At 53.6% G+C, this 13,013-nt stretch overlaps 2 protein-coding genes across 2 annotated transcripts in view; both read left to right on the top strand.

The window, feature by feature from the left end:
* On the top strand, nt 1-9,274 carry LOC119107892 (uncharacterized). The gene is made up of 2 exons (XM_037231466.1): nt 1-209; nt 8,153-9,274. The coding sequence occupies exons 1-2, from the start codon at nt 15-17 to the stop codon at nt 8,414-8,416; spliced, it is 459 nt and encodes a 152-aa protein (XP_037087361.1). The 5' UTR covers nt 1-14; the 3' UTR covers nt 8,417-9,274.
* The window catches only part of LOC119107957 (mucin-2), a 20,630-nt gene continuing 16,067 nt past the window's right edge, over nt 8,451-13,013 (top strand). The window contains exons 1-3 of the mRNA XM_037231548.1: nt 8,451-8,479; nt 10,219-10,974; nt 11,129-11,614. Coding sequence (XP_037087443.1) covers nt 8,451-8,479; nt 10,219-10,974; nt 11,129-11,614 — 1,271 coding nt within the window. The remainder of the gene's footprint in view (nt 8,480-10,218; nt 10,975-11,128; nt 11,615-13,013) is intronic.

The following is a 13,013-nucleotide window of genomic DNA, read 5'->3' on the forward strand; positions in this document are numbered from 1 at the left end:
CCGACCGAGCGGTGATGGGTACCTGTCCCGCTGAGCGTGAGTCGCTGGCGCTATGGAGGAGGCGCGACTCGACCAACAGCGCGCCGGTGGCGCGCGTGAGCCTGTGCCTGCCTGACGGCGGCCGTCTGCTGCGCGAGCTGCGCATCAACTACAACATCAGCGAGCTCCGAGCGCTGCTCGCCGACGAAATCCAGTTCGATCCAGACCAGGTACGGTGTCGGCCACTGGCAGCGCCGTCACTTTGTATACAAGTGCCGGGGGAGGGACATGGTCACAATAATTTCAAATGTTTGACATTGGGGGCTACATATGTGGCTTAAACGTCATGAATGATAATTTTCATCCCTCCCACTCACTGCCGAGAAGTGAAGCGGTTGCACATGTGCTTCCCGAGCTTTGGTGCAGGGAATAAAATCGCTCGATATGCCGCGTGCGTCAGGCGAGAAATGAAGCTGCAGTCAGCATGTTGGAGCGCACAAGGGTCAACACGTGTTACATGGATATGGAGCAAGCGGACCGAACTAATCTTTCACTTTGTATGGGCTGTGGGCAGTGAGATAACCGTGTTTTTTTTTCTCGCATTGGCGTATGTTCAACAGATAAGACTGAACACACCTGGTGTCCTACTGACCTACATACAGCAGATACGGGTATTATATCGGAGTTGTCACGCGTGCTATTCTCGCTGAGGTTTTTAATTCCATTTATTTTGCTTGTGTTCAACGCCCTTAAGCCATACGTGGATTCTTCACTTGAACCTCAAGTGTGGGATGATAGCTAGCATCAATGCGTTGATTGACGCAAAAATGCTGTCATTGTATCGTTGTCGCACATGTCAACGCGTTATCAGGCATAGTGCGAAATGAAGGCAGTGAATATTTGAGCGATTTGTCATACGGTCCGTCTATAACAGAACGCAGCCTAAACGTCCCAAGCTTTCCGACGCTGGCTCGACGATTGCCATCGCTCTCACCCGTCTCAGGACGGCCAGAGAACGATGGCGACGGGCGGCTGGTGGATATCAATTACAGTCGGCCCATGCAGCATTGGTCGCATCTTCGCGTGCTTTACTGCCTGAACATGACTAATGTATGTGATGTCGCTAAAACAGACGGCATCTCACACGAGTGCTACCTTCCCATGCCAAGGACTATTTGCATTGCCAGTTTGCTGAGACTTGGACACCGGTCGCGCCGTGCGTGCAGGGCGACATGATGGCCGCCGCCTTTGTGGTCCGTCTACCCAACCTTCCAGCCGTTCCAGGCTCGGCGGGTATCCGAGCACGGGTCTCCGAGTTTGAAGCACCATGCCTGAGGCGAGCTTTTGTCCTCTGCTGAACGTTGGTTACAGTGTCAGATGATGTCCTGCCGTCGACATGTGGTCATGCGCACGCCAGCACGTCGCTCCGCACCTTATCCGGGCTATCTGGACTCGGGTGAAGCCTTGTGTGACGTCATATGGGTATCCAGGAGAGTCGTTTTATGTAACTGACTGGGGTTGGCATGTCATATGAATATGAAATGACAATCGGTTAATCAATAATATCATACGATAACCAAATATGTAGTAGGGCAGTGGCAGCGATGAAGCTGATAGCTATTCCACGGAAGTTCTACAGTGGAACTTTTATACATGGTGATTTAATCGCCAAAGATGCCCTTCAAAATCCAAGCTAGCTAAACTGACGCTAAGGAAAAGAAAGGATGTCGGGTTAAAAGGAGAGTATTTACATTATGTACTTCAACTACTAATTACCACATATTTTCAGAGCAATCTAGATGCAATAAACAAATTTCTGAGTCCTTGACCGGATCGTCCGAAGGAGGAAATGAGGCTTTTCGTAAAATTTGAAGCTTCGGAGGCACATTTACAGGTGCGGGTATGCTCCCGGGCAAGCACAGAATGCGAATATACTCCCGGGCAAGCAGAAAATAAACATTACGATGTCACCAATCTCAGATGCTCATTGAGATGCTGGGCGTCTAAGAGTGGTGACGCAGGAGCAGACGGATACACGCATAGAGGCTGCACAGGACCAAAAGGATGCGCGCGTGGAGGCTGCGCAGGCGCGAAAAGATGCACGCGTGGAGGCTGCGTAGGACCAAAAGGATACGCGCATGGAGGCTGCACAGGAGCAGAAGGATGCGCGCGTGGAGGCCGCGCAGGAGCAAAAGGATGCGCGCGTGGAGGCTGCGCAGGAGCAGAAGGATGCACGCGTGGAGGAGATGCACGGTCGGAACGGATCTGGCCCTCTGGATTTTAACTGAATTCAGCCAATAACCAATTAATTCAATGTAGCTCAATTAAATCTAGATACAATGCCTAGAATAAACCATTACTGTGAATCAGATTTTGCTGAACCTCTTCGCTCCGCCAATGAAAAGGCAGAAAAAGACGGAAGAAAGCCGGGGATCTTAACTCGCCCCATGTTCCGGCGCACGGGCGGGAAGGTCGTGTGTGAGGGTCATGCGTACGGATGTCCTCCATGCACAGAAAACGTCAGTATCGCCGTCCTCTGCAGGAGGGGAGAGATCGACTCCGCAAGCACGTGTCATCTGAAGAAGATCGTGAAAGCCGTGACCAGGAGATGACTGTTCAGATTGGACCACGAGTTCTAACCTCACCACAGTAGCACCCGACGTCACTTGCTGCTCCAGACCATGATTTTGTAGATGTGTAGTCTCCACTGTCAAGCAACCAGATTTGCCTGACCTAGCCCCACATGTTTTTCCTCTTCCTTTTCTTATGTTTTTCGGCTTCGCAAGCGTATATGGCTTGATAGGAAATATATTGAAGGTGAATGTATGTTTTCAATGCATGCTTGTATGAGTTGGTCAAAACGAACGCTTTCGAAAATTTGTGAAACGCTCATAACATCTGCCAAAAGGAGTGTACTAAACTCAATTGGAACGTTTTTGGTTTGCTTCAATACAAAATCATAGCTAAATATTAGATGCCAATATCATTCACGACTGTGGTGCATTATGTACTAAAAATAGCGCAGCTGTAAGAGTGAGAAATGGTTTGAACAACAACTGATTTCAATTTAAATTGTTGAGATGCACTGATAGTCTTGGAGTGCAGGGTTGCATGCTGGAGGGTGCAACATGTGCACTGTGCAGGCTCGCTGCATGCCAAGTGTACGCAAAGTTCCGCTAGTGCCGGTCGTGGCACAATGCATGAGCCCAGCATGCGGCCAGCCAACCCATCTGATATTCATGGTTTTGGCGAAGCAATGTGCTGGGGTTTAGCATAGTTGGACGGCGGGGGGGGGGGGGGGGCACTGCGTCCCGGCACGGCGCCCGGACACTGCCGCCCCAACACTCACTCGCTGTCTCGCCACCGGCCGCTCCCTCAGCCGCGGTCACGTCCCGCACCCGCCGACAGGGGCCCGTCAGCGGCCGGGCAGCCAGACCGGGTGACCCCGGTAGTCGGATAGCAGGCAGCCGGACGAGGGTGTGACTGTTGCGGCGCTGCTGGGGTCAACGCTTTTAAGTTATCCAACAAAGACACTCTACCCTGCTAGTACTTGTTTAAAAAGACATCGTGCCCTACGATTGGGAACCCGATTTAAGGCATCGATATCGCCCGCTGCTTTAACTCTGTCAGTGCGCACCGTAATTGGAATTATTTTTCATATGTTATGGTGGCGAAATTCTACTCGTCGTCGTTTCTGCGTGCACCCAGCATGTCTCGACCAGCCTCAGCCTGCGGCGCAATCGTCCGGCTAAGACCACCGTGGCCAGCCTGTGATCGGGAAGATGCGTGACCTTTGAACCTTACCAGCGGCGTCTATCGGGTCCGTTACAGGCGGCCTCTCGATAAGGCATGGCTTATGCTAGCCAAGCTGTCTGGGCTTCGGCCATCCCAGTGTTGTCATCTGCGGCGAAGATGGCCAGGGGCAGGCCTGCGCAGTGCCGCCACAGCGACAATCGCCGGAAATAAATGTCATATGTCTGAACCATGGAGCGGGGCGACCCGGCTCAGGACCATGTTTAAACCATGAAGCGGGGCGAGCCGGCTCAGGGCTGAACCGTAGAGCGGGGCGAGCCGGCTCAGGACCATGTTTAAACCATGGAGCGGGGCGACCCGGCTCAGGACCATGTTTAAACCATGGGGCGGGACGATCTAGCTCAGGGCTGAAGCCGGTTCAGGGCTTAACCATAAAGCGGGGCAAGCCAGCTCAGTGCCATGTCTGAACCATGGAACGAAGCGAGCCGACTCAGGGCTGATCTGGCCAACCGCGCAGATGAGTAGAACCGTCACCGAAATGACTGGCACAGCCTTGAGCATAGTTGCTCATTGAATCAACCGCCTGAGTAGGAACATTGCTTTTTCCTTGATCAGTTGCTTAGCACATTTACGAGGAGCATTATACATATAGACAAGAAAGTGTTGTCAGCCTTATTCCTCATAGAGTGACCCGCTCATGTTCATTTTTATTCAGGCATATAGCCAAAATACCAATGCATCTAGCCCTGCTTTCTCCTGGTTATTCTATCTCTATAGGCTATATCTATACAAGGCTGTTGAAAATGAGCTGTGGTCCAGGCATCCACTTTGACCGAGCTGACCGACACAAAAGCATTACACTCTGTGATTTTTCATCATTGAAGCAATGGTTAGTGAAACTTACCACGATCCAGCTGCCTACCTGGTTGCACCGGCACTGCTGACACACGTGTTCCCGCTTCAATTTTTTTAAAGTCAAGGCTGGTAGCGGTAATATCATAACATGGCCGCTAAGACATGTGCAAGACTGGGTTTCCGCATGGTACAACCAAAATATAACCCCTGCTGGTAACACCAAGTGTGGCTAAATGAGGCTGTTGATCGACAGCCGTCGTCAGCCGTCCTGCTCCAGACCAGCAGACCACGGTCCATGCCTCGTCTCCGCCTGAACCATCAAATGCGGAGAGTACGGACGTCCTGCTCCAGACCAGCAGACCACGGTCCAGGCCTCGTCTCCGCCTGAACCATCGAATGCAGAGAGTACGGCCGTCCCTGCTCCAGACCAGCAGACCACGATCCACGCCTCGTCTCCGCCTGAACCATTGAATGCTGAGAGTACAGCAGTCCTGCTCCCGACCAGCAAACCACGCTCCACACCTTGTCTCCGCCTGAACCCTCCAGTGTTGTTTACTATACAGCCGTCCCGCTCCAGACCAACAGACCACATTCCGCGCCTCGTCTCCGCTTGAGATCTCGAGCGCTGTTCACGGTGCAGCCGTCCTTTTCCAAACCAGCAGACCACGCTCCACGCCGGCGGTCGGCGATAAGCCGACAGGTCATTCCCCTGAACCGGCCGCAGATCGGGGTCAGGCCCGACGTAACGTCATTGTCTACGCACGTGCGTGAGTGCGGCACTTTCACCGTCCGAGGTCGACCACTGGCCGGAATGGGCGGCCCAGCCACTATCGCACGCACATCCGCCCATAGTTGGAGGAGCTTACGCGGTCTTGGGGGTCTCGAAAGAGGGTTAATTCACTTCTTTTGGTGCGCCGCAATGCACCCAATGTTAATTATTCCCAGGATTGGATTTAGAGATCTCATAGTTGGCACACACGTGCCTCCGCCCTAGTCACTGCTATCCCGATGCCGTCCAAACGACGTCCAGGCCAGCACCACGTCCAACAGGGCATTTCTGTACACCGTCTGAAAGACGTCCAGGTCAGCGCCACATCCAACAGCGCATTTCCGTACACCGTCTGAAAGACGTCCAGGTCAGCACCACATCCAGCAGCGCATTTCCGTACACCGTCTGAAAGACGTCCAGGTCAGCGCCACATCCGACAGCGCATTTCCGTACACCGTCTGAAAGACGTCCAGGTCAGCACCACATCCAATAGCGCATTTCCGTACACCGTCTGAAAGACGTCCAGGCCAGCACCACATCCAACAGCGCATTTCCGTACACCGTCTGAAAGACGTCCAGGTCAGCGCCACATCCAACAGCGCATTTCCGTACACCGTCTGAAAGACGTCCAGGTCAGCGCCACGTCCAACAGTGCATTTCCGTACACCGTCTGAAAGATGTCCAGGCCAGCGCCACGTCCAACAGCGCATTTCCGTACACCGTCTGAAAGACATCCAGGCCAGCACCACATCCAACAGCGCATTTCCGTACACCGTCTGAAAGACGTCCAGGCCAGCACCACGTCCAACAGCGCATTTCCGTACACCGTCTGAAAGACGTCCAGGCCAGCGCCACGTCCAACAGTGTATTTCCGTACACCGTCTAAAAGACGTCCAGGTCAGCGCCACGTCCAACAGTGTATTCCCGTACACGCGTGATAAATTCACGTGAAGCATGCACGTAACAGCTGATGACAACCGAACAAACTTGGCTAGTGACAATTCATGCGAAAACTGTTAACACATCGGCGTGGCTGCTGAGCCACACCAGCTGCCTCACCCTCTATGTATATATTCAAATCGCTGAACAGTCTGTATATGTTGCAACATCGGCAAGGGTTTATATGAACGTCGCATACTTAAATGCCATCGATGTATGGGGTGATGGATGTGTTCGTACTCACGTGGGTCTTAAGAGGCCCTGTCCTTGGAGGAGATGAATCGACAGTAAGACAGGACATAGCGAGCCCGGGAGGCCCTGGTGGAGGATCAGAGCGTCGCCTTACGGCCACGTGCCGGCGCCCCTAGCGGGAGCGCGCAATGCATTTTTGGAGTCATTTTCCTTCCACGGACGATAGCACATTCGTCTCTCACGATAATTGTGATTTAACAAGTGAAACGTGTTTTTTTTTTAGAAGGTAAGCACCTCATCTGCTGAGCACAAAACATCGCGAACATAATGTTGCTCCAATACCAAATTCAACACTTCTTAGAGGCCTATGATATGATAGCTGAAGACAGATACTCGATGAAATAAAATGTCAATTAAGAGAGGACAAATACGCTCCCCTTGTTGGCAAGATCCTCCTCCTTTACCCAGAGAGTTGAAATTTCCCACCAAATGCAGCTTGTTGCGCTAAAACGTTCGTTTTGTAAAGCATGCACGCACTTTTTCTGTCTTGCACGCATGCTGCAGACAATTTGAAAACTGGTAGCCCTCTCAAACCCGCAGGAATAAGCTACGGTGTGATCCAGGAAGATTCGATAACTTAAGTGCAAGTGGAGGTGCGATGAGCAGTACGGATTGACAAAAACGCGTCTCTCAACCACATTTCCCGTTGGTGGCTAAAACAATATTGCTTATTGTTGCTTCCTAAGCTGCCATTTTGCAGTGTTATGTCATCCCGTTCCTATTTTGCTATCGTATACATCACTATCACACCGCTCAGTTGCTGCTATTTTGTACCTTTTATGCTATATTACTTTGTAACTTTTCATAATCATTAATACGGAACAAGGCCAAGATAAGCTCTGTTATAGAATATGACGGCAAGGGAACCTCTTTTTTCATTGGTTACGTGATCGAAATGAAAGCGCATCTCTGTTTCGTGGAGGGGGCATCGCGGTGTACATACTCGTTTTGATGAGGTGGTGGCATCGTCTGTCTCTGCATGCGTCCGTGTGTTAAGTTTTTAAACGCAGCCCTGCTTACGTCTCTGCCTCGCTCTCGCTGTTGCGCGCTGTGCCTCGCGGTGTGCGCACGTGTCGCAGCTGCGGCCCCCTCCCGGCGGACTGCGTCAGCAGCCCGACGGTGTCCCGCCCGCGGCTCGGACTGTGCTCGCGCCGCTGATGATGAGACAGTTTTTTTGGGAAGGGGAGGGGGCGGGCGCTGTCTGGCGGCGCCTCTCGCCGTTTCTTCTGACGTTTTCTTCTGAACCCACACAGCCGGAGGCGCGCGTTGGCGGTGCCAAAGGTCGTGCAGGTCTGTGGCCCGCAGCCGGACGGCGTTGCGGGCGGGGCAGCCGCGCTTTGGCCGTGGATCACGAAATGCATGATACCCTTGCGCACCTTAAACACGCTCCGACTGTGCTTATCCCTGAGGGTGTAATCACACGCTCTGCATGTAGGCACGTGCACACATGTGTATGTACCCTGAGCGTGTGGACTTCGGCCTCGCTCTGACGCTTACCAGACAGACAAGTGGCGGCCAGGGGCCGTGCCTGTGACGTCAACGGGGCCGACTCCGATCATGCTCAGCGGGCCGCATTGTGACGGCGGTGTCCTATGTGCCCGGCAGCTGGATATCTTCTGCGGCCCGGACCTGGCGCTGGAGCGCGTCCCCGACAGCCTGGTGTTGGCGGGGCTGGACGTCGAGCGGCGCCATGTGACCCTGCACGTACGACTTCGGTCAGCAGCCGACGGCGGCGCCCGGCCCAGCGCCGCGTGCCTGCCGCAGTCGGCCCCCGTCTGGCACGACTCAAAGACGTGCGACGGACAGGCGGTCGCGGCCCGTCTCGCCGCTGATAGGTGGGAGCCGCGCGCGGAGCTGCGGAAAAGATGAGCGCATGCGGTCACACCCGGGAACGACAGCGGAGATGGACGGCGCGCGTGCAGTTTCACCCAGGTGCGGTGTTGGAGACGAACAGTGTACGTTTAGTCACACCCGGGAGCGGCAGCGGAGATGGACGGCGTACAGTCCCACCCAGGAGCGGCAATGGAGGTGGACGGTGTGCGCACAGTCACACCCGGGGGCGGTAGTGGAGATGGACGGCGTGCGTTCAGTCACACCCGGGAGCGGTATTGGAGACGGACGGCGTACAGTCCCACCCGGGAGCGGTATTGGAGATGGACAGCGTGCATATAGTCACACCCGGGAGCGACAACGGAGATGGACGGCGAGTGAACAGTCACACCCGGGAGCGGTGGTGGAGATGGACGGCGTGCCTACAGTCACACCCGGGAGCAGCAGTGGAGACGGACCGTGCGCGTGGGAGCGATGGGCCTGGTCTAGCTCATCCAGCCGACGTTTGCTGACTTCTGTTTGTGATTGAGCGCCAGCACTGCAGGCGTGTTGTCGACGACAGTCCGGGTCTCATGTACACAAAACAGTGTTTCAGGGCAGAGAGATAAGAAAAAGATAGGTCGCGATGATTGTTGAATGTTGCATTGATGTTTGGCAATCGGGTGATGAGGATTGCTTCAATGAGCTATGGGGCCAATGTTTTCATCGCTCGAGTGAACGATTCGCGTCTTCTGTTCGTTCTCCGCATTAGGCGCAGCGTTTTGTTTCGCAGCCTGTCGTGACCAGCGTTAAAGTGATGGGAAAGCGGTGTAAAGATTGCAAGTTTGGGGTTGACAAAAGTGATTGCCTAGAGGAAGCTCATGTCCATACCATAACAAAGACCTTTCTTCAGCAATGTGACGGAATGTGACCGCACCGGCTGCCCGGCGTCGTATCTCACCCCACCGAACACCAGTCACCCGGCACCATATCTCACCCCACCAAACACCAGTCACCCGGCGTCCTATCTCACCCCACCAAACACCAGTCACCCGACGTCGTATCTCACCCCACCAAACACCAGTCACCGACGTCGTAATCTCACCCCACCAAACACCAGTCACCGACGTCGTTACTTCACCCCACCACAACACCAGTCACACCCGGCGTCGTATCTCACCCCACCAAACACCAGTTCACCCGACGGTCTATCTCACCCCACCAAACACCAGTCACCCGACGTCCGTATCTCACTCCACCAAACACCAGTCACCCGGCGTCGTATCTCACTCCACCAAAACACCAGTTACCCGGCCACCATATCTCACCCCACGCAACCACCAGTCACCCGGCGTTCTCGTATCTCACCCCCCACCAAACACCAAGTTCACCCGGACGTCGTATCTCACCTCACCGAACAACCCCCAGTCACCCGGCGTCGTATCTCACCCCACCAAACACCAGTTCACCCGGACGTCGTATCTCACCCCACCAAACACCAGTCACCCGACGTCGTATCTCACCCCACCAAACACCAGTCACCCGGCGTCGTATCTCACCCCACCAAACACCAGTCACCCGGCGTCGTATCTCACCCCACCAAACACCAGTCACCCGGCGTCATATCTCACCCACCAAACACCAGTCACCCGGCGTCGTATCTCACCCCACCCAAACACCAGTCACCCGACGTCGTATCTCACCCCACCAAACACCAGTCACCCGGCGTCCTATCTCACCCCACCAAACACCAGTCACCCGACGTCGTATCTCACCCCACCAAACACCAGTCACCCGACGTCGTATCTCACCCCCACCAAACACCAGTCACCCGGCGTCGTATCTCACCCACCAAACACCAGTTCACCCGGCGTCGTATCTCACCCCACCCAAACACCAGTCACCCGGCGTCATATCTCACCCCACCAAACACCAGTCACCCGGCGTCATATCTCACCCCACCAAACACCAGTCACCCGACGTCGTATCTCACCCCACCAAACACCAGTTCACCCGACGTCGTATCTCACTCCACCAAACACCAGTCACCCGGCGTCATATCTCACCCCACCAAACACCAGTCACCCGACGTCGTATCTCACCCCACCAAACACCAGTCACCCGGCGTCGTATCTCACCCCACCAAACACCAGTCACCCGACGTCGTATCTCACTCCACCAAACACCAGTCACCCGGCGTCATATCTCACCCCACCAAGCACCAGTTACCCGGCATCATATCTCACTCCACCAAACACCAGTCACCCGACGTCATATCTCACTCCACCAAGCACCAGTTACCCGGCACCATATCTCACCCCACCAAACACCAGTCACCCGACGTCGTATCTCACCCCACCAAACACCAGTCACCCGACGTCGTATCTCACTCCACCAAACACCAGTCACCTGGCACCATATCTCACTCCACCAAACACCAGTCACCCGGCACCGTATCTCACCCCACCAAGCACCAGCTACCCGGCATCATATCTCACCCCACCAAGCACCAGCTACCCGACACCATATCTCACTCCACCAAACACCAGTTACCCGGCATCATATCTCACTCCACCAAACACCAGTTACCCGGCACCATATCTCACCCCACCAAACACCAGTTACCCGACATCATATCTCACTCCACCAAGCACCAGTCACCCGGCAGTTACCGGCAGCATATCTCACCCACCAAACACAGTACCGTACGCCCGGCATCATACCTCACCCACCAGCACCAGCTACCCGACACCTATCTCACCCCACCAACACCAGTTACCCGGCATCATATCTCACTCCACCAAACACCAGTTACCCGGCATCATACCTCACTCCACCAAGCACCAGTCACCCGGCATCATATCTCACTCCACCAAACACCTGTCACCCGGCACCATATCTCACCCCACCAAGCACCAGTCACCCAGCATCACATTTCACTCCACCAAACACCCCAATCTTGTCAACTGGTCGAGGAAGTAGTCGCCGCCGTCTGCGTCACGGAGCGTCACAGCGCGACATACTGCCGGCTCTCACGATAGCGCCGTGTCCAGTGCACGCACAGGTCGAGGAGCAAGGAGCGCAGCTTGTCGCGCCAGAGGCGTCTGCAGTGGTGCAACGGAACGCACGCCATCGTGCGCAGAAATGCAACACCGGCGAAATACGTCTCGAGTGCAAATCGTTTAAAGGAAATGTTTCACATTTGAGGATATTGATGCAAGCATCAGACATGATGAAACAGGCTCACTTATTGGCATACTTTTTAAATGGAAAAGACTGCTCTAGATAGCACAATACTCCGTTAATAAATATGCTCCTCATTGTGTCAGTGTTTGATTACGTCATCGTACTTTGCAAAACATTGATTGACTGCCAATTGACAATCGTTTTATCTGGAAATTTTGCTGACGAACGCCAAATATGACCGCCTCGACAATTACATTAGTTTTGCCTTGATCACCGCGTGGCTTATGGAATGGCAGGATTTGAATGACACTATTATAACGCCATGAATGCCAAGGTGACTTTTAAATACTTTGCCCAAAGTACTCTTCACCATCTTTGCAGACGGGTAGCTCAAAAACTAAAAAGCCTTAGGTCTTAAAAAGTGCAGGAATGCGAACAGCACCGAAAGGTCTTCAAAATGGCTATTTCAGTCCCAAAACCCACATAAATGTGGAACACTTCCCTTGCAGTTCAGGCGGATGTCATTTCTGATTGATGTGCTGCCGTTTTGAGGCACGCCCAGCTGTTAGAAATGGAGGTACTCCAAGCAAAGGGTGGAGTACGGCCATAATTAGCAAGGGACAAGTGGAACAGAAGAGCTGCGCTCAAACGCTAGTTGAAAACGTTCACGAGCAGAGGCCTTACTTTCTGAGAGCAGCTGAGGGGGCTGAGCAAATAAAGTTGACCTTACCTGCCCCCTCCCCAAATTCTGTTTTCTCCCAAGGCTTTGGGCACTTTGGATTGTGTTCCTGACGCCAAATTAATTTTTTTTAATTATTGGTCTGTTCCATCATTTTGATATTGAAAAGTGGCTTTCCATTTGAAACGGATGCTCCAGGGATAAGACATTTGACGACGCTGATATTGGTAGTAGTGCATTCAGGCACCAAATGTTCTACCAGTTCATTTGCTACTGGTGCTACTACATACACTACTACATTGAAATGCAGCTACTTGCTGCATTTCACTGACCCAGTGTTCCCCTTTTGCTCATGTGCATTTGGGAGAGGGTCAGAAGGCATTGAGGGTGCTCAAGTCAGCATTGGAGGGGCTCAGGTCCCCTTTAAAGTGTACAAAGTGACACATGTTCAAGAGGTGGTGTGACGCGTTACACTGTCATGCTGTTCTTCCAACAAAGCTGTTTTTGAAGCAGAGTCTTCAATGTCATTGCAAAAACTGCACCATGCAGCGGCGCAACATGGCCAAAAGAGAGGGCAGCTCGAGTCACCAACAGACGGTAGGCGTTAGGGCACACACCGTGCTGCTTGGGGCCTTCTCACTTTGTCGATGCAACCCGGCTGTCCTGAGCCCAGAGGCAAGTTGCGGCGTCTAGAGAGCTGCTTTGAAAGGGGTGCAGCAGCCCTGGGACAGGAAAGTGGAGCTCGTTCACCTGAGTGGATACATTTTCATTCCAGCCGCGGGGAAGCAGAAA

This window comes from Pollicipes pollicipes, unplaced genomic scaffold (genome assembly GCF_011947565.3).
Source record: "Pollicipes pollicipes isolate AB1234 unplaced genomic scaffold, Ppol_2.1 Scaffold_6686;HRSCAF=7923_pilon_pilon_pilon, whole genome shotgun sequence".
Taxonomy (NCBI): Eukaryota; Metazoa; Arthropoda; class Thecostraca; order Pollicipedomorpha; family Pollicipedidae; genus Pollicipes; species Pollicipes pollicipes.

Bases quoted from the DNA above. Each gene is read 5' to 3' on its own strand.
- LOC119107892 (XM_037231466.1), top strand. From the start codon at position 15: ATGGGTACCTGTCCCGCTGAGCGTGAGTCGCTGGCGCTATGGAGGAGG. The intron at 210-8,152 runs GTACGGTGTCGG...TGTGCCCGGCAG, and splicing joins TCCAGTTCGATCCAGACCAG to CTGGATATCTTCTGCGGCCC.